The sequence below is a fragment of the Polyodon spathula genome, unplaced genomic scaffold (assembly GCF_017654505.1).
Source record: "Polyodon spathula isolate WHYD16114869_AA unplaced genomic scaffold, ASM1765450v1 scaffolds_67, whole genome shotgun sequence".
Taxonomy (NCBI): domain Eukaryota; kingdom Metazoa; phylum Chordata; class Actinopteri; order Acipenseriformes; family Polyodontidae; genus Polyodon; species Polyodon spathula.
This window is the reverse complement of record NW_024471561.1, coordinates 16,251-36,887: the sequence shown is the minus strand read 5'-3', so window position 1 is coordinate 36,887 and position 20,637 is coordinate 16,251. Positions and strand designations below refer to the sequence as shown.

Here is a 20,637-nt window from a genome sequence, read left to right as displayed (position 1 = left end):
CTGTGGTCACTAGAATTGGACACAGTACTCTAAGTGTGGTCTCACCAGTGCATTATATAACCTCATCATAACCTCCTTGGATTTGTATTGCCTACACTTTTAACCAAGCATTCTCTTTACCTTTTTTATTGCTTCCCCACACTGTCTGCTTGATCACACTGATAAGTCTATTACTACAAGGTCTTTCTCTTGATGGGCCTCTTCGAGTTCTATACCACCCATTTGGTATGATCCTCCATTTTAGTAACCGATTTTTTAGTAACTTTTTTTTTTTTTTTTAGTAGTCGCCAATTAATAACAGGGGCGAAAAGGAGGGGTTAACTTTACGGGTTAACCATAAATTCGAGTCGCCACAGCTACCACCCCCGCACTGACTCGGGAGCAGTGAAGACAAAAGCACACAATTGTATTAAATTAGGTAATTAAGGCTCCATCCACAGAATATAAAAAGACGCGTGAGGTCCGAATAATTTTTCATCACAGATACGATCTTGGTCTCTCTAAATAATTAGAAATAACAACTGCTAGTAAATAAACCAGCACGATACTTGTTAGTGTTTTATTGTTTGGCCAACGTGGCCTTTTGTTTTGTGTCTTTTGTCTAAATCTTTTGTTTTAATATTTTATATTTTATTTTTTATAAACACGCAGAGTGCTATTGCGCTTCTGTTTTGCCCCGCCCTTCTTTGTTTTGTGTTGCTTCTTCCTGGTCTGTGACGTCACTACACCTGTGCACTGCAACCACTCTGCCACAGAGATCCATTAAATTATACTTGTATATCCATTTGGAGTTACTTTTATGTGTTTCTACATACCCCTCTATGAAATATTCCAAGTACATCATCAACTGGGACAGCAGCTTGAATTAGTCTGAATACCCAGAATAGTGTTTATAAAAGCAGGTACTGTATTATCCCATACACTAGTTCTTAATCTGTATAGATTCCGGTCACATTGGCAACATATGGTGAATACTTTACACAGATTATATAGATAGATAGATAGATAGATCTATATATCTATATAGATAGATCTATATCTATCTATATATTATATATCCATATATCATCTATGATATTATAACGTCTTTAATACATCTTTGTGTTCTCTGTCGTAATTCGGTTCCATAAAACGACATTTGAGAGTAGGACAAACCTATAGGCGGTTAGAAAGTATTTTCTAAACATTTTCACAAACATTCAGCTTGGATTTTAGAAAATGCATTTACTAGTAAATACTTGGGCTATTAACCATGTATTTATCAAATGTAGTTATACTGAACTTTTTATACAATAAAATGTTCCTACAACTAATAAACCAGAAAACTAGAGTACGAGTTTGCATATTTTTTCTTGGGCAATATATTAAAAGATACATACATTTGTAAACCGTTATGGCTCAGAATAAGGAATTATTTAATAGTGCAAGGTTTGCTGGATTTACTATTATATCATTTTGTATCCTGTTAGCATTTCTGAGTTTAAGAATAAACATGATAAAACCTACATGTTTCTGACAACCAATCCAAGGCATATGACACCTGGACAGACCTACGCACCAATGGATTCTGACTGATAAATTAAGCTACTGCACCTTTGCTTTGCAGTTTTGCTTAGGTGCAGCATTGTTTAGTCCATGATTTTAATCAGGTGTTTACCTGTACTTAATCTGAATCCTGACCTCAAGAGGGTAAATGAAATGTGACATCACAGTAATGGGCCACAATCTATCACCCTCGGTACTGAAATGTAACCATCACCAGAGTTGAGGTATTTAGTTCTTCTAAATCTTTCCTCATTCAAGTATCGTTTAAGACCATACATCCCCAGAATTTATAGTATATTTATTAATCACCACCTTTCTATAGAATAGGAAATTACTTTATATATTTACTTAGACTGCACAGAGTGCATACAGGCACTTTGTGTGTTGTGATGCACCCTAGTAGTCTGTTTATAAATCAGCTTTATTAAACCCTGAAGTAGTATATTCATTTTACCAAAAACAGGAAAAATGTCAAATCAAATCTGAAATTTAAGAAATGTTTGTTTTTCATTCCGTTTCATTGACTAAGCTGTTGGTGTAGTAATTACTTTGTTTTTTATTTAGTGTAAATATTAGGTTACTGATAAACGAGTAGAAAAATAAAGACTGCCACAAAATATTTCAAAACATTAATCATTCTTCAAAATGTATTTTGTTTAAGAAATGTCAGGATGATGATTACTGTAAAGAGAAATAACTTACAAATAAAAAAGCTTAGCTTTTCAAACTTAAAACAATATTTTAGAAGATTTAAGCATGACACAACAAAATAAAACAAATGAGATAGGTAAAAATTGGGTTTATTAGACCAATCTTTTGCTGAATAGTGTTTTCACCCTGCTATGTGTCCGGGATCACGCTTGTCGAGAGCGGATATCATCAGATGTGGGTTGGTACTGAAAAAAGTGGTAAACGCCATCAGTCATCGGAGTTGTAAAAGTTCGGACATAATTGTACTACAAAAAAGGGTGAATAAGATGCACTGGTGTAGTGCGAGGTTGTTGAATTTAAACTAACCTAAGCTCCTCTGTCCGAGCACTTGCTGAGAAGGGCTGGGTTTGGTATATGGCCAGTTCCCGTAAAATGTGAAAAACATGAGGAGAGAGGGGTGCGAGATCCTTGGGTTCGCATCGATAACCGATGTATAGGCTTTGGGTCATGTCATGCTGAAAGGTGAACTTCCACGTCTCCTAGGGTAAAAGTGAATTACCATATACGGTAGCACGTCAGTAGTCCAAAAGGGAGTCGAAGAGAAATGAACGAGGTTAAGAAAAAGAAGATATGGACGTCATGGGTGTCAGGGATGGTTTAACTCTTTGAGGGCACTCCCTTGGGAAGACGATTCGTGCAGTTGGTACCGTGCAGGCTCATCCCTACGCAAGGAACCCACATTGTGTGTGTGTGACGGTAACATCACCCGCGCCGGTTTTCAAGGAAAATCAATAAGCAGGCTGGTGTTTTGAAAAACGTGACCGATGCTAAGGGACAAAAAAAAAAATCAAAATAACGCCATGAGTGTGCCATAAGTTTTTCAGCCCGAAAGAACTCATTACGATGTAGACAGAGGTTTGGGATGTCTGGGCCCCTCAATTTTACCCCTAAAAACAAAACGGACCCTATCTAACTACACAAGTTGTTAGCGGTTTTCCCCGTCCCCTGGTAGGTAATCCAGCTCGGCTAGGGAGGGTAATATAGGTGCCGGTTGGTCCGTGGTCAGCGGTGTAATAGCCACCGAGGACCAGGCCCCCGACCCCGAACGATCCCCTCGTTCTCGGCTGGCGAGGGCCGGAATCGACTCCTGGCGGCCTAGATCGCGCCCCGCACCCACACGGTATGTTTGGACGGTGCGAATTTAGTAGAATGGCCCGAGGTTCCCTTCACTCAGTTCCCGAAGAACTCTATCGAGAAAATATGGGAGCTCGTGGGCTCGCCATCTTGGCCAGTTGTCTGCAACGAGGGCGCTCAGAGCTAGAGGGGTGCGGTACCACCGAGGACCCACTGGGAGGACACCGAAGAACTGTCCGTGGGGTTATTGGGGGATGGTCCCTGGCTGTCCTTAAGCCGTCGTTAAGCAGACGACTTTTCCTATTCCGGTCGTTACACTTTACATCCTAAGATAAGTTTGACCCACCTGTGTAGTGACTTAGTAGGTTTAGGCCCTAAGGTCCGGACCGCATGCACTACCCTTCCCTCTCGCTGTTCCCGCTCTTAAGACCTACCCGCACCGGTGACCCCCCATTACCCCCCCATCTCCACCCACTAGTTATTAATTTTTTCAGGGTCGATCTCGCCGTTGTTCCCTGCTTGCGTCACACACACTTTCCCGCGCACGATGGTTCCGTGTTTTCCACTTTTAACAATTCCCCACATGTCTGAAAGATATCCTGAGCATCCACCAAATCCCGTTTGGGTCACGTTCCGATCCCTTGCCCGAAAACCAGTTACCGAATGCGTGCTAATCAGATTACTGTACTGTCCGTTCACTGAGTGGGTCATATGGTTATACAATTGTGGTATACAGATCCTTAATTATTGTAATGAGAGGGCTCCACGTGTTCCTAGCGTTGCTTCACCTTATTGAGTAAGTCCGAGTACTTGTAATCTGGCCTCCCATTCGGAAACCATTCTAAACTATATTAGTTAAGGGTCCCGTTGTTCATTCGCATAAGAGAATATGTACTCCCCTTTAAATTTAAAAAAAAAAAAATCGTGAATATCTGTATAATGGTAATGATTTTAACACCGTTACGCTAAAGTCACTCGCTGTCGTACTATTTTAGTCGACAAATAGGCATTGGGACGTGTTTCAACTGACATGTGTTCCGTCCTCAATTGGGTCTTAGTCCACACGTAGAGCAATTTTGGGTTTTGGTGGCGGCACAAAAGGAACCTTGTCGTGCTTAGATTTTTACGCACTGACCCCTAGGAAAACTCAAGCTGTGTTTACGGTGATCCAAAAATGTAGAACGAGAGAAGTATCACGCGTGCATAAGTTGAGGTTGTTGTATTCGTGAGGGTATAGCTAATAACGGTTATGTACCCCTGGGTGGTTCTGCCCAGTAGTTGTTTACGTCCTTTTATGTTGGTTACTGAATTTTTAGGCTAGCGACAACGCTATTTTAGTGGGGAGGCAGCAAGACGTAATTATGGAGTCGCCGTGTCACTTGGTACAACTCCACCTAGTTTATAAGAAATACAACAAATTTTGGTGGTCCGTATACGGGATGCCGTCGTTGACGTACGACCACTATTACGGCATTTTTTTCAACAGGAAGTAGCGTTACCAGGTAAAAAAAGTCAGGTTTCACTTTCACCCTTGCATGCTGACATACTAGTTTCCGTGAATGTACATTCGCGTACATCCTGGACAGAAAGAAGATCTGCTGGGAATGTTTGACTTGTAATTGTGCATAGTCGCGACTTTCTTGTTGTGTGCCTTGTATGAATAGGGTAAATAACTCTGCGTATAGGTCGTTTATTCGGTGTGATCTTCTACCCGTTGATATACTAATATCTCAAAGTTAGAACGTGGGGACGCAAGATAGTTCTTAGCGACTGATATTCATCTGTCTCAAGTTGCAAACCATATCAAGTTATTGGAGGTGATTCCTCCCCGGCCCCGCCAAGGCTCTGGTTGGTTACATTGTATAGGACGAACCTTATCTAGTCGTAGGTGAATCTGTCTTAGCAAGCCCCTGGCTTTAACTCCACGTTACCTCAGGCCATGATACTAGTTGCTAGCGTGCTGCAACATGTCGGTATTTCGACAAAGGTCGCCTTATTCTGGGTGTAGAGCCGATCTAACGTACCTATCACCTTACACTCGTTCCGTTACTGCCGGGAAAACATTAGTTTGCACTGACCGTTTTGTGGTGAGCGTCACAACATGCCAGAACACACATACTTCAAAATTCCGGACCTAATTGTTGAAGTACGCGCCGTTAAACAATGTCGTAAAACGCCTGCACTGTTACCCACCCTTACTCATTTGTACGCGATTGTACTGACACTACTGTGCGTCTATAAGCCCGCTGCGCAGTCCGTACCTTCTCCCCCCGCAGCTGCGTTCTTACGCTAAAGGTCGCGGTGTAGACTGTTTGGACACTCAATAACGTAGCGTTGTCTTGATTATTCATCTGGTGTCTGACGTAATTTACTGCACAAGAGCACAGCCCAGGGCATTCGTGTATGAGAATGCACCAGGAGTTCCGCCGAAACGTTTTTCGGTAATGTACATTGCTGGCGGACCCCGGCAATTTAATCCGTGAGTATGTTCCCTGAACAACAACGGCCTCACATTGACGAGTCGTCAGCTAACTCCGGCGCACACACGCGTTAGATATCAGGCATGAATGACGCACTCGCCAGATTCCGCTGAAAACGATAACAATTGTCTACAGGAGTGTACCGCGATCACGGCTCCTGTGACATTACTGTCCTTACAAACTAAAATATAAAATTTGCGGCACACGGCCCGGAGAGAAAATCAAAAGGAGCGAACGCTGTCGCACCGCTTGTTGCAGGCGGCTATTTCCGTTTGTACAGCTTATTTCATCGTGTTTAGTCGAGATCGTGAGTCTGCCTTGTTGATCTTTTCGCTTGTAGCTTTTTTAATGTTTGACACCACCCACTTGGTTGGTGGTCATAGAGAGATGGAGCCAAAGAGCACACCAAGCACGCACCACCACGCCGACGCAGGAATGCGGAGATATGGTGGGGTACAGTTTAGTTTCGTCGATTCTCCCCCGCGTATAAGCTCGTGTCACCACAGTGATGTGTCATGTTGTTCGTCAATGGTGCGTCTCCTATTGCGTAACACAGGCCATCCTTCGTCGCCGAGCTCCCAACCAACACACTCACCTTCTGTCCGCCTTTCACAATGTCGATCACCCGTTCGGTAATGGTGACGTCGGGTCCCTTGTCGAAAATCGCTATGTCTGGTTCAAAAAGAAGCCGTGGTGTTCATTAGTGGTAGTCCAGATTTTATATCTTAGTTTGTGGTGGATAGGACTTAGATGAACTTTTTTGTGGACCTACCCCGTACCAGATATTCTACCCTCAAGCATGTTACATTTTACACCTGAGAATTGAGATCAGATGTACATTTTGGTTTAGAGAACTAAAGCGAGTGCGTGCCAGGTGTGTAGTTCCATTATCACTTTGGTCATTTACGCTTGTTTGTCTTTAAGTGTGTGTTAGTTCATTCATTACCGGTCACGTAAGTTTTACAGTTTTCCGATATTATATGGCCTAAGACGCCTCAGTACGGCACGGGGACAGAGTTGCTGGAAGGGGGGGGGGTGAGGTCTTTAAAAAAGCCCGAAGGTAGCGTGATTTATTTTCCGAAACGTATATAGAGGTCTTCCGGAGCTTAACGTCACAGGTCACACCTCGCGGTTGTGTGTACATCCAAAGTAGCACTATTGCATTAAAATGTTCAATACAAAAAAAATGCCTCAGTTACAAGCTCTTGCAGTGGCCACATTTTTCTTTTAAATCCAAAAATATGGATTATAGCATGACAGGTAATCATAATCAATTCAGACTGCGCAGTCTGCATCATCTGATCAAATCAGACTGCGCAGTTGAACGGTCTCCACTGACGCGTGCAGGCGGACGGAGTAGACTGGTGGGAGAGTGTGACGCGTAGGTAGAGACTGGTCGAGTGTGCGCGTCCTCTTCTGTGAGACGTAGTAGACTCGCTTTGCCGGCTTGGCCGGTGTAGAAGTAGGGACACTCCCTACGTTCGTTAAAGTCTTAGTAATTACGTGTTCGTGATGAAGATGCGTATTATAACAATAAGTGCATAAAACCGGGAAGTTGCGTGATGAACGGCGTACCATTATAATTTTTGTCTGCAACTACCTGTCTTAGATTATCATGAAGATCATAAAATTTTTTGAGTGGTGACTATGGTGGTAAAACAAAAGAAAGCTCCATAAATGTATACAATGTACAAGAATGTGTAGTTGCTCTAATAGACCACCGGCAGCAGATTGTACTAGTTTTGTCTTTGCCTCTGTCATTTTTATTGTTTCGGCGTAGGAGACGTTTCGTAGAATAAGGAAACCAACATCGATTGCGCATAATATTTGGTTTCTACTATAACGTAATAGATAATGTATCTTGTTGTTGGCTTTTATTGTTGATGGTGATTTGATTTGTATTGACGTTTTGATTAAAGTAAGAAATCTGTTTTCGATACACCCGTGAGAGTGTAATCATCAATACATCTTCATCCCGCAAACGAACACTTCGAGATGTACGAACGTCAGAGTCATAACAACATGCAGAAACATTTGGTTGCAAGAGCCTCGTAGAATAGATCTAAGGTTAGCTAAAACGTGTAATGACGAAGGATGTGTATGTGAACTCAAAGGCGTAGCCTGAACCCAAAGGAATATTTTAACTAACAAAAGGGGAGTCACGAAAAACGCATTCAGTGGCGTTGCGTTAAATATGTAGCCAACATGTTATAAAAAGTTATAATTTCCAACTCATCAATATAAGAGGTATGGTGCGTCATCGATCGTAATTTCATACACGTCCATGAATATACGTTTTCATGAGTTTCCTAAGTGTCCATTACAACGTAGTCACATGAGTGGTTTTTATGGAACCCGCAACGTATACAGATTTAACCTGTCACTGTTATATCTTGCAGTTGGTACTGGCGGTTTTGAGTAGGACCTTCGTGTACTAGACCTCGTGACTATTGTATTTTACGAATAATCGCATTGGCGTCTGGGACATTATGTTACGCCTCTGGTGTAAAATAATGTCTTTAAAAGCTGTCGAAGATTTTGTAAATTGACCCAAATGGTCGGCCGTGTTTATAAGTCACGTACCTTCGTAGGATTTTACGATATCTTTGGTATAAAATTCGACTGTCATTAGACATGGCACATGGTCGGGCAGTGTATAGATTTCTGGATTGCCAAATTACGTCTAGGTCGAGGTAGTCGTGCTACCCCATAAGACCTTCGCTCGGTGACACAGGAAGACGTTGATAGTGCTCGAATTAGGGCATGGGTTAAAGCCCGGCAGTGCCCACATACACGAGACCGCGTTGCGTGTTCGCGCGTGAGACGAGCCCGTCCCCGCTACACTTTGGTCTGTGACACAGTCGACACCACTCATCCCCCAGTCATTTAATAGCACGCACGTGGCCGTCCGTCGTACCTCACGTTGCAGTTGGTCTCGATCTCCTGCCTGTCACTCGGAAGAAAATGCATACACCCACATGGCAGACGGCTACCCGGTCACAAGCATTAATACCCTATAGCTTTCTAAACAAGGGATTAAGGGGAGATGCCTAATAAAAGCTGAATCTCAAAACAAAAATTATATGAACATAGTAATTGTTACAGCTGTGAATTGGCCGAATCTCGCGGGTCCCCCCCCACCCGCTACAAACACGTTAGACCCTTTCCCACGAAGCGCCCCGTCACGTTGACCACGTAGGATATCGGCCTTCGCGTCCCCGCTTCTGTGAAACAGTACCCCCACGACCGCGTACCTCCCGGGCGCCACCAGGTCCACCCCCCCTCCCCTCCGTGTTCACCGGCCTCGCTACGGTTTGCCAGCCACACTACTGTCGGACCGGGCAGGCCGATACGGCTGTCCTCTTCTCTCGCGCCACGGGCCCGTTGCGCTCACCGCGTGTCCATAACGGACACCCGCGTGGCAGTGTGTTGTGGCCGACACGGGACTATCACGCCCCGGACGCGCAAACGTCACCTCCCGTGCAAGTTTGCACGCTAGACAGACAGGAGTCCAAGTGCCATGCCATCAGCCCGCGCGGTCTAGCTCGCAACCATCACGGGAGCCGTAAATAGGCGTCACGTTTTTTTTTTCACTTACCGTACCGTGGTAGCCCGCTCCTCACCGCCCCCGTCGGCTGATCAACCCACGGCGCTACTCGGTCCACAACGTTGTCGCCGATTTGGCCCTCTCTTTATATACCGTACAGAGGGCCCTTCGTTGTCTACGCGCGGAGGGTAAATGAAAAAAAAAACAAAAAAAAAAAAAACAAAAAAAGACAACGTAAGTAGTGCGTGGAAGCAAAATTGTAGGCGGGGATGCGGTCAGGTGGCGTAGTGATACACGTTGGATTACTGTATGCTTTAAAACATGAACTCCATATGTTGAAAATCTGAAATCCATATGACATATGTTCGATATCTTCAATTTACTGATGTATTTGGAAAAATTCTACAATTCTTACCTTTTCTTTGCAACTGGAAAGCATGCTGATAATGCTAAGACAGACTGATTGCACTGACAGAGCTGGAGACCAATCTTCTGTTAAAATGGATAAACAGATGTGACCGTTGCTATAAATGTGAGGATGGACAGGTATATTGTCACCAGTGAACATAACCTAAAAAATAAAATAAACAAATACATTTAAAAAAAAGTTTATTAACATTTCCTTCTTTAGGTATGGAATCATGGTGCTGTAGCTGAAAAAATAATGACTTAGCCATTCATATACAGTCACTGTAAAAAGAACTATGTAAACTCTTCTCTGATGGAATGCACTTTCTTGCATAGAGAATACCACATAATGCGATCTGCATTCAACAGCGTGAGTGCAGAATGGAATACTTGCTTGGCACCAACATGGGGGCTCATATGAGTAGTACCAATATTAGATTAGCTGCCCAAACATTTTATAGTTCTAACAGACAGAATAGTTTGTAAACATGCAAAAACTCTTTTTGAAACAATGTAGTTGTTACAAAAAGTTACATGACCACAACCATCTTAAGTCACAGGTCAATGGAATGGAAAGAAATAAACTAAACAATAACAAAACACGCAATTAATAAAACTAAAAAAATATAAATATGCTTGTCTTGAGCATGAATTACTTCAGCATAGAACTGTCTGAGGGTTTCAGCATAGAAGAATGCAGTGCTTTGCCATTTTTTGTTGCCGACTTTATTCCCTTCTTGCTTTCTACGTGTATATGACTGGCAATGTGATCATTAATGGTACTGCCTCGTATATAACCAATCGAATGACAGCAACATTTGCTGAATAGTATCCCACCATCCTTATACAGATATTCAGAACATGTTTTAGCTCTGTCTTTTGACGATTTCTTGGTGCAACCACCGTGCTGAGTTTCAGCAGAGACACGTGAGTTGGCTGGGTGAAGTGCAAAATAATAATAATGAATTCAGTACCCAATGCCTAATTCCACGATTCTGGAAAATCAGTAGTACTACATTATGTTGTCAGAAGGCAAAACTTTGAAAAAATAAAATATATAGAACAAATATTTACCCAAAAAATAAAAATCACACAAAATCATTCACAAGGAGCCAGCTTGTACAACACAATGTAAAACATCATGACAATCTGAAGGCTTGTTTAAAACTTGAGAAGTCCTTATTTATGTGGCCAGGAAATAAAGCCGTGCAAGAAACATTTAGTAAAATATATTTTTATTAATCATAGAAAATAAATTAACTGATATTCAAGGATGAAAATAAAACTTGCTGAAATATTTTTAATCTGCAAATGATTTCATTTTCCGATTCACGCTCTTAATCTGAACTGTTTGCTGGCCCAGGTGTGACATGCCTGGCAGTGCAGCTTATGCAGGACTGGGAAGTGGAATAAACAGTGAAAATAACACTTGAAAATAAACCGTGACTGGTCATCTCCGAAGGTGCTTTTTTTTGGTGCTACAGATCATAAAAACAAACAAATGAAAAGACATTACATATGGAAGTACCTGAGGTGAATCAAAAGGATATCGACTACTGAATTTGAATAGAAGCTGAAACTTTTCTCCTTCATACAGTGTACCGGGGGCTCCTTCCATATCTACAATCCACCTGAAAAACAAATGAACAGTTAGGTTCTTTTTCCAGTTGCATGACCAAGTGTTTGTAGGAGAATGACGACACTAAACACCTTGCGGTATTAACTGTAACACAGCTTTACAGTCTAGCTTTTCATGTTAATATGTTGGGAAAAGATTCTAAAATAGCTTTTTATTTTTTGTTTCTCACTGAAAGAGTGAAACAATCTACAAAGTTCACTTCCTTTGGAGTAGATACAGGTGTGCAATAGAATTATCATTACACCGTTAATTCCATTTGAGAAAATTGTCTAACAGATGTTTTTTCTTTTGTCAAGCAAACAGACACAAATAATGAGGCTAGTGTTTACACATGTTTATGAAGAGTGCATTACTGTGCCACAACATGCAACACAGAAGAGGTTACTAGTAGAAATCTTCAAGCAACAGAGCACTGCTTAGCATCACACAACACAGTCTTATCTTTCTAAAGAGAGCATGGGTCTACAAAACAACACAAAATACACAAGACAGATTAGGTACTTATGCCGGAAAAAGTGGAATTATTTTGGCAGACAATTCTTAAACTGTTAGTAGCAGAATGAAGAAAATAATGCTGAAGTCAGGTGCCTTTATACCTACATATAAAAGACAACAGAGTGTCTTTTCATAAGCTACATATAAAGGAGGGAGTATTTTTTTCTTCTTTTTCCTCCAGCAGTGGAGGATTTTGAAATAACCTTAAGTATAACTGGCTTCATTGACCAACTGAAAATGTTAACAGGTTTTCATTATATAAATCTGGTTACCACACATTCTTTTTCATGGAAAGACTCCAATTGTCATTCAAACACGTCTGTCCAGACCCACTATAATTAATAATTGTGTATTGTAATTTGTACAGTAGATCTGAATGTTGAGGCATGTTGTCATGTTAAGATGAATAGTTAAAGAAATCATTTCGTCATTGTCACACTGCCATTTACTAGAGGTGTTAATAGTTCATATTTCTTCACTGCCTTTTCCATTTACAATATACTGTACACAGTCTTACACAAATATATGTTGCAGTAATATATAAAATGAAGATGGAAGGCATATTATGATGACTTTTCTGATTTTTTACAAACATTCCCAATATGTTGATGTTTAAAAACATGTAAATAGTAGAGTTTAAACATTTAGGAAATTAAACAGAAACCAACACCCATACCATTTACCATGAAGGTCTCACAATCTGGGGATTTAAAGATCTAAGTGGATCTAGGGAACGACAATCCAAGCCAGGAACCATTTAATTATCTGTAACTAATTAAAAAGGGGGTTGCAACCGTGATGCGATTCAGGAAATAAAACCAGTAAAAGCAGGATGGCGCGAAACCAATGCACAGAATTGTCAGAAGCACTTGCAGTCGATACAAAACTTAACTGGATGCCAGCCTGAATAATGTACAGCTCAGCCCTATAGTAGTTTCAAATGAATAAAACTGACAGCACTATATGTTCAAAATAGGTGCCTAGGCTATATAGCCTAAAAAAAATAATCATTTATTCTAGTGCCGTGAAAAAAAATAAGGCAAAAAAATGACAATTACATAATTAATAGAAATTAGAAATATATATCACAACATGTTTTGCCTTGCACTGATTTACTATCTTGCAAGAATCCGTACAGCAGTTTCTAAAATGGCAAGTGTAAAAGAGCTCGGTCCAATATATATATATATATATATATATACAGCTCTGGAAAAAATTAAGAGACCACTGCAAATTTTTCTTAAATCAGCATCTCTACATGTATGGCAGCCATTCCATTCCAGTGTTTGTTGAATTCCAACACAGGCACACCTCATTCTACTGAATGAGGTACTGATTAGGGGATCACCTGAACCAAATCTTATTTAACAAGGAAAAGTATAAAAACCACTCCTGTGGTCATTCATCACTATCCTCTTGCAATAGGACCAGCTGGATGGCAAAACAGTGCTAGTAGTACCTCAAAAGTAACTGGAATCAAAAAATAACTATTGACCATGCCCAAAGAGTTGAAAAGGAAAGTTTTGAGTGAGGAAAAGAAGGGTTCAATTCTGGCTTTACTGGCAGAGGGATACAGTGAGCGTCGGGTTGCTTCCATCCTTAAAATTTCAAAGACGGCGGTTCATAAGAACAAGGTCAAGCAGCACACATTGGGGACAACAAAGCTACAGACCGGCAGAGGGCGAAAACGACTCTCCACTGACCGGGATGACCGCCAACTCATTCGAATGTCACTCAGCAACCGTAGGATGACATCAAGTGACCTACAAAAAGAATGGCAAACGGCAGCTGGGGTGAAGTGCACGGCGAGGACGGTTCGAAACAGGCTCCTAGGGGCAGGGCTGAAGTCGTGCAAAGCTAGAAGAAAGCCCTTCATCAATGAGAAGCAAAAGAAGAGCCAGGCTGAGGTTTGCAAAAGACCATAAGGATTGGACCATAGAGGACTGGAGTAAGGTCATCTTCTCTGATGAGTCCAATTTTCAGCTTTGCCCAACACCTGGTCATCTAATGGTTAGACGGAGACCTGGAGAGGCCTACAAGCCACAGTGTCTCGCACCCACTGTGAAATGTGGTGGAGGATCGGTGATGATCTGGGGGTGCTTCAGCAAGGCTGGAATCGGGCAGATTTGCCTTTGTGAAGGACGCATGAATCAAGCCAAGTACATGGTTGTCCTGGAAGAAAACTTGCTTCTGCTCTGACAATGTTCCCCAACTCTGAGGATTGGTTTTTCCAGCAGGACAATGCTCCATGCCACACAGCCAGATCAATCAAGGTGTGGATGGAGGACCACCAGATGAAGACCCTGTCATGGCCAGCCCAATCTCCAGACCTGAACCACATTGAAAACCTCTGGAATGCGATCAAGAGGAAGATGGATGGTCACAAGCCATCAAACAAAGCCGAGCTGCTTGAATTTTTGCGCAAGGAGTGGCATAAAGTCACCCAACATCAATGTGAAAGACTGGTGGAGAGCATGCCAATATGCATGAAAGCTGTGCTTGAAAATCAGGGTTATTCCACCAAATACTGATTTCTGAACTCTTCCTAAGTTAAAACATTAGTATTGTGTTGTTTAAAAATGAATATGAACTTATTTTCTTTGCATTATTCGAGGTCTGACAACACTGCATCTTTTTTGTTATTTTGACCAGTTGTCATTTTCTGCAAATAAATGCTCTAAATGACAATATTTTTATTTGGAATTTGGGAGAAATGTTGTCAGTAGTTTATAGAATAAAACAAAAATGTTCATTTTACTCAAACACATACCTATAAATAGTAAAACCAGAGAAATTGATAATTTTGCAGTGGTCTCTTAATTTTTTTCCAGAGCTGTATATGTGTGTGTGTAAAGAAAAACAGAGGATCAACTCAGCTGCTCTTGACCCTCTCTTTGAAATGTTTTTGAAAGTCCAGATTAGAATGCACATGCATCTCTACCTAAAGTCACATGTGCTGCTTCAGATTTCATAAGCATGCCAGTAATCTGGGGAAACAGATGCAGATATGTCATTGCAAAATGCCTCACGTTTTCCAACACTAGCCCAGCTTTCAAGTGAAATTATTCTGTAGAATAATGTTTGCTTGTTCAGAAAAAAATAAATAAATAAGTAAACCTCTGCAATGCCATTACTTTGTGAAGAAACAACAATGGCAAGATATATAAAAAATCTATCTATCTAAGTATCCACACAGTAATCTATAGATACTATACTATATACATGTATATATATATATATATATATATATATATTATATTTTTTTTTTTTTTTCTGATGGCTCATTTATTACTTTTGTTTTATGTAGTGATACACACAAGAAAAAAGTTTAACATCCCACTGTATGACATCCTTCGCTTTGTAGTTAATTTGGTGGGGTAAAGAAAGACCTTCACAACATATTCTTACTTCTGGGAAATATTTTGTTTTACTTTAAAAGGTGTTACAGAATCTTTGCTGTATCCCATCTTGTCCTTATCACAACAATGTTTCTTCAACACCCAAGAAAGGTTGTCCTATGAGGTCTATATATATATTATATATAGATCATTATATATATATATATATATATATATATATATATATATAATATATATATATATATATATATATTTTAATCACACAGCGGTAAACAAAACTCATCTTTTACTTGGGAACATTTCCCAAAATACATGTTTCTTTTAAACATCCCATTACAAATGACTGACTAAAGACACACAGTACTTCGAACAGAAATATGTTTTAATTAAAAATTAAAGGAGGACAAAACACTGCACTTGGTGCTAACAGTTTTCCAAGTCTATAAAATCAAAGACAAAGCAAAGTTTTATATACTGGTGTGGAGATTGTAGTACTGTATACTCATAAAGATACTGAGTCTGTATAAAGCATATAAAGAGACATGCTATATTTGGATTAATCATAATAAAATGCTGTTGGCAGAAACAATGTTTTGAAGAATTAATCCTTTACTCAAAAGCCCTGTTCTTTGTTGTTTGTTTGCATCAGCATAAATAACCTTTTTTAATTTAAGAATTTGGCATCACCCTCAGAGAGCTGTCAATGGAATTTTCTTTTGTTGTATTATTATTATTATTATTTCCTGAGAAATTAATCACTGCATTTCTAGGTTTTATGCACATCATCAGAAAGATGATGATAAATCTTAACCCAACACAGCAAGGTCCCTCGGGGACTGGTTAACCCTTGTCATTGCCAACATATTTCTCTGTTAACATAACAATATTACAAGTTTTATTCTTAATATGATTCACCATCTTCTCTGCTTTCCGGAAATTTTAAATGTCAGTAACACAAACGCTATGCTTGCATGTATGTTTTTGTTTATTAATGGTTAGCAGTTTTACGATAAAATAAACAGGAGGTAAGTTATTTAAATGTGTAAATTCAATAGACCTGTAAAAATGTAATGATTGTGTTAGTTTCACATCAAGTGTCTGTAACACATACAATACAAATCAAACATGTCGGATGTACTTACTGTGTTATTGTGTTCTGCACACTCTTCTCATTTAATGTCATTCCAGGGGGTGGCTCATTCTGTAAAGCTAATAGTTCCTTCTGTAGCCTTTTCTGAAACAAAAACAAACATTTGCACCATTTAACAGTCAATAATTTTGAATACTTAACCAAACTGCCAGACATTGTACTGCAAAAACGATTCACATTGTATTCATAGATAGATGAAATGGTAGCCGTATTTGTCCAGAGATTATAGACAAAGAGAAGAAGCGATACATTTTATTGGACTAACTAAATAATGATTATTCACAAGCTTTCAAGACCTCAAAGGTCTCTTCCTACTTTTACATGATGAAGAGACCTTTGAGGTTTTGAAAGCTTGTGAATAATTATTATTTGGTTAGTCCAATAAAAGGTATCGCTTCTCCTTCACATTGTATTCACAACTGCCATTTAGCAATGAAGGAGGTAAAGCTGGTGGAAAACATTATACTATAAAAATATATTACACTACACTAGGGTGAACCTCTTAGAAGATTTCTGACAAATACACAGAAACCTAAATTAATCGATCACAAAGCATCTATTGACTTAGACCGTTATTATGGTCCTAAATTAAGGTCTGGTTCAACCTCAGACCATTACAATCAGTCTGAATGAAATGCGACTTCAACATTCCAAACATTTATGCAAGACATTGAATTTTGTGGTTTATTTTTAAACTGTGTTATACCCCTCTTATGAAATGTCCAAATGACACGTTGCCTTTGTGTGGGTATGTGTTCATCTAAGATGTATAGGCTACACAGCCTTTGGTATCTTTAATATTGAATATAAATATAACACATTGGACAACCTCAATTAAGTTAAAACACTGAAGTTGAGGTAAACTTTTTGGAGACTATTTAAGGAGCAGATTAGCAGACAGTGGACACTCATGCAATCGTGTACAGTATAAGGCTCTAGTCCCGGTCTACTACTCCCTCGGTTTAAATATTGTTCCAGTAGCAGCATACTGTCATGCACTGGCATCTAACTTTTTGCATCTAATTGGACAGTTGAGATAATAAAACCAAGGACAAGCGGCAAAACACAAGAGACTAAAACCATGCTTTTAAATATTAAAATAACATTGCACAATTAACACTGCATATACCTGTAGAGGATTTTGGAATTTAGTCACCTGCATTTACAACTGTTTGTGACTCTCCAAAATTATAAAAATGCTAATTTAATGCAATGTACAATAACAAATGTTAGTCATTAATACACAAAACTTAAAAGCTCACGAAAGATTCAGATCTCAATATCTTACTGTAGCTTTTGTAAAAACAAAGCAGACCTGATGACAGACAAACCCAGTAAAACCTCACAAGGCGTTTTACTAAAGCTACTGTAACTAGATAATTGTACTGTATTTGTTGTGTGTAGTCCTTATGAAAGGTACAGGGTTTGCAGTACTGGGAGGGTATGATACAAGACAATGAATATGGGAACATGCCTGCTAAAACTGCAGCATTTCATAAATCACACATGAAATTTGCTAAAAAAAAAGAATCTCGAGTGAAAAATAAAGTGCTCATCTGCTATGCCACTTGGAAGAACATTTTGTGAATATTTCCACATGGCATGGAAGATTAGCACTTTGTTTAGTATTTGAGATCTTCCCTTCAGAGTAGAACATGTAGAAAACAACATTTATGATAGGATAAGGTTTATAGTGAGCAAAGTACCAGCTGACTTTCAAGGTTAAAATTATATTAAATAGGTAAAAATTTTCATAGAGTTGCCCAACAAAGGATTACAGGTATGCAAATTTAATCTGCTAACTTGGACTAACGTTAGTATCACTGATGATCAACTGAATCTTACAAAAAGTTGATTAGCTACTTGGGATCAGATAAACTAGATTAATTTCACAGCAGTACTGATTGAAGCATATGAAGCCAGACCCTTGCGACCACAAAGCCAGCTTGGTTTCACAGGCCCTGATTTGCAGTTATCTTGGACTGCCTAATGTTAAATTGGGTAAGGTAGTCTGAAATTAATGCTATTACTGCACATTTAGTGTTTGTTTTGGTATTATCCTACTTGCAGTGCTTGTATTATGGTTAATAATGCTTTCACTATGTTATATTATGCTGTACTATGTTACATTTTATTATTTTTAAACTTTCATTTTAATCATTTTGTTTCTCTTGGTGGACTGAAGTAGACCAAGTTTAATTCACTTTGCTCACATTTAGAACACAGTTAACCTGTATACTGGTCGAGTATAAAGATATAAGAACGCAGCAAATGGAACAAAAGCTTGGATGGGACTTGTTTTTCATATACTGGATTAAAAAAAAACAACAAAAACACAAAAAAACAAAATGAGGCCCTACTAAGAATACTGAAAATATGAATTTACCAAATCAGTTTAAGCAATAGTTTTGGTTAACAAATGCTATTAAAAACAGTCCAATTGTAACAATTGCTGCTATGTACTGTAGATATTAAAACAATTATACTGTGGTGAAATTAAAAACAATAAAGCTGCTTTTGATATTGAAACAAAATAATCCTGGGATCATTTTAGCCTTTTAAACAGAAATAAATTTGTCTAAATCTACATAAAATCCCCCAACGATCATAAATGTTCCCCACAATACAAAATAACAGCTTGCAATTACAATCCTGTCCGTTATACTGTACCTAAATATAAAGGAAATATAAATTGTCATTGTATTCTTCTGCATCATACGTACTGCGATTTTACTAGTACATTGTGCAAGAGAAAGAGTTCTGTAGTTAAGAGGATTTTTTTGTTTGTTTTTGTAGTTAATTAACACAATCTTGGGCAGACTACACAGAACAGTTATGTCCGACAAAAAAATAAATACAAAAATAAATAAATAAATAACAATAGCAACAAGGTCTTCGCTTAGTAAGTACACTCCTTCCTGGTGGAGCCAAGACAGGATGAATCTCACGGTTTACTTTTTCACCATCGACTTTAGCCAGCTGCATAACAACATGAGACGATGTATTTTAAATAGAAATGGTCGTGATGTCCTCAGGTGTCTATGATCCATTTGAACATGCAAGTTACCTCGGCAACATCAACTGACAACACCGCAATATATATTTATTCCACATATTTTGTTGTCAACAAAACACTGCTCGCCTCTTTGGACTTTTGTTAGATTTTAAAAAGTTACCACAGTCGTCACCTCAAAAAATAAATAAATAAATTAAGTGTGTGTGTGTGTGTGTGTGTGTGTGTGTGTGTGTGTTGTATATAATTATTGGCGATATATTTAGCTAAGATTGTGATACGCGTCGACATCCAGGTCGTCTGCGCGTACATAACTTTTTTTTTTTTTTTTTTTTAAATTTTCAACAAAGTAACACGGAGTGCATTTGCCTATGTATCAGGTTCCCACACCCCGAGCTCCAGGTATTGCCGCCATCACCTGTGTTTTACACACCACTGTTTTCTAATTCTAGTGCTACTACTAGTTGGCTAGGTGATTTTACTAAGCAGGCTTCGGACACAAAACTGTCCCTCTCAAATCCACCCCCCCTAACTGCCTCTTTTCTGCTTCACAGTTCATAACCCGGCGAAATAAACAAGACTGTGACTGTCTGTATGCCACGCGTTTTGAAGTTAGATACGCGGCGAGAGGAAAATATACCAACTGAATACAGCGTTTCACTTCCAGATAGACACCTACCTGCATCGACGCCATTATAGAAACCCCCCTGCACCAGAGAGGACGCAGCAGAGCATAACGTCAAATACGTCACGTGGAAGGGGCCGTCATGTGTGTACATAATGCGCTTCTTTAGTGTGACGGCACATCCGCTGCTAGGTGGTTGTAAACAAGCGGGCGAGCCAATGGAAGAAGGCATTAGTGCGTTTTAACCCTCTGTAAATTAAACTGTAGGAGGTCATTTTGTAATATACATCAAAAAGGAGTAAACATCATGGTCTAGTGTTGTGCTGCAGACTGCGAGCACCATTCAGAAACTTCCTGAGAAAGAAAAATGCAGTTTCGTTAGTCTATTGTATATATTGCTGGTCCCTAAATCATATAAGGCAAGACATGTCGGTTTGTTGAATAGGCTACTAATAAAAAATAAACACCACAATTTGTGTATAAACATGTAATTTTATCGTGTTGATTGTTATTATATTATTGTATACTACAGAGAACAACGAAGCACAACAATGTACACAGAGATAGAGTGCGAACAGCTCTATATCCAAA

General features: G+C 39.4%; 1 protein-coding gene across 1 annotated transcript; it reads right to left on the bottom strand.

Moving 5' to 3' along the window:
* Positions 1-9,662: 9,662 nt before the first annotated feature.
* On the bottom strand, positions 9,663-20,171 carry LOC121307987 (ubiquitin-conjugating enzyme E2 W-like). Its single transcript, XM_041240274.1, has 4 exons — positions 20,101-20,171; positions 16,401-16,492; positions 11,294-11,396; positions 9,663-9,928 (listed from the first exon to the last, which is right to left on the bottom strand). Exons 1-4 carry the CDS (start codon positions 20,113-20,115, stop codon positions 9,737-9,739), a joined length of 402 nt encoding a protein of 133 aa, XP_041096208.1. The 5' UTR covers positions 20,116-20,171; the 3' UTR covers positions 9,663-9,736.
* Positions 20,172-20,637: the final 466 nt, after the last annotated feature.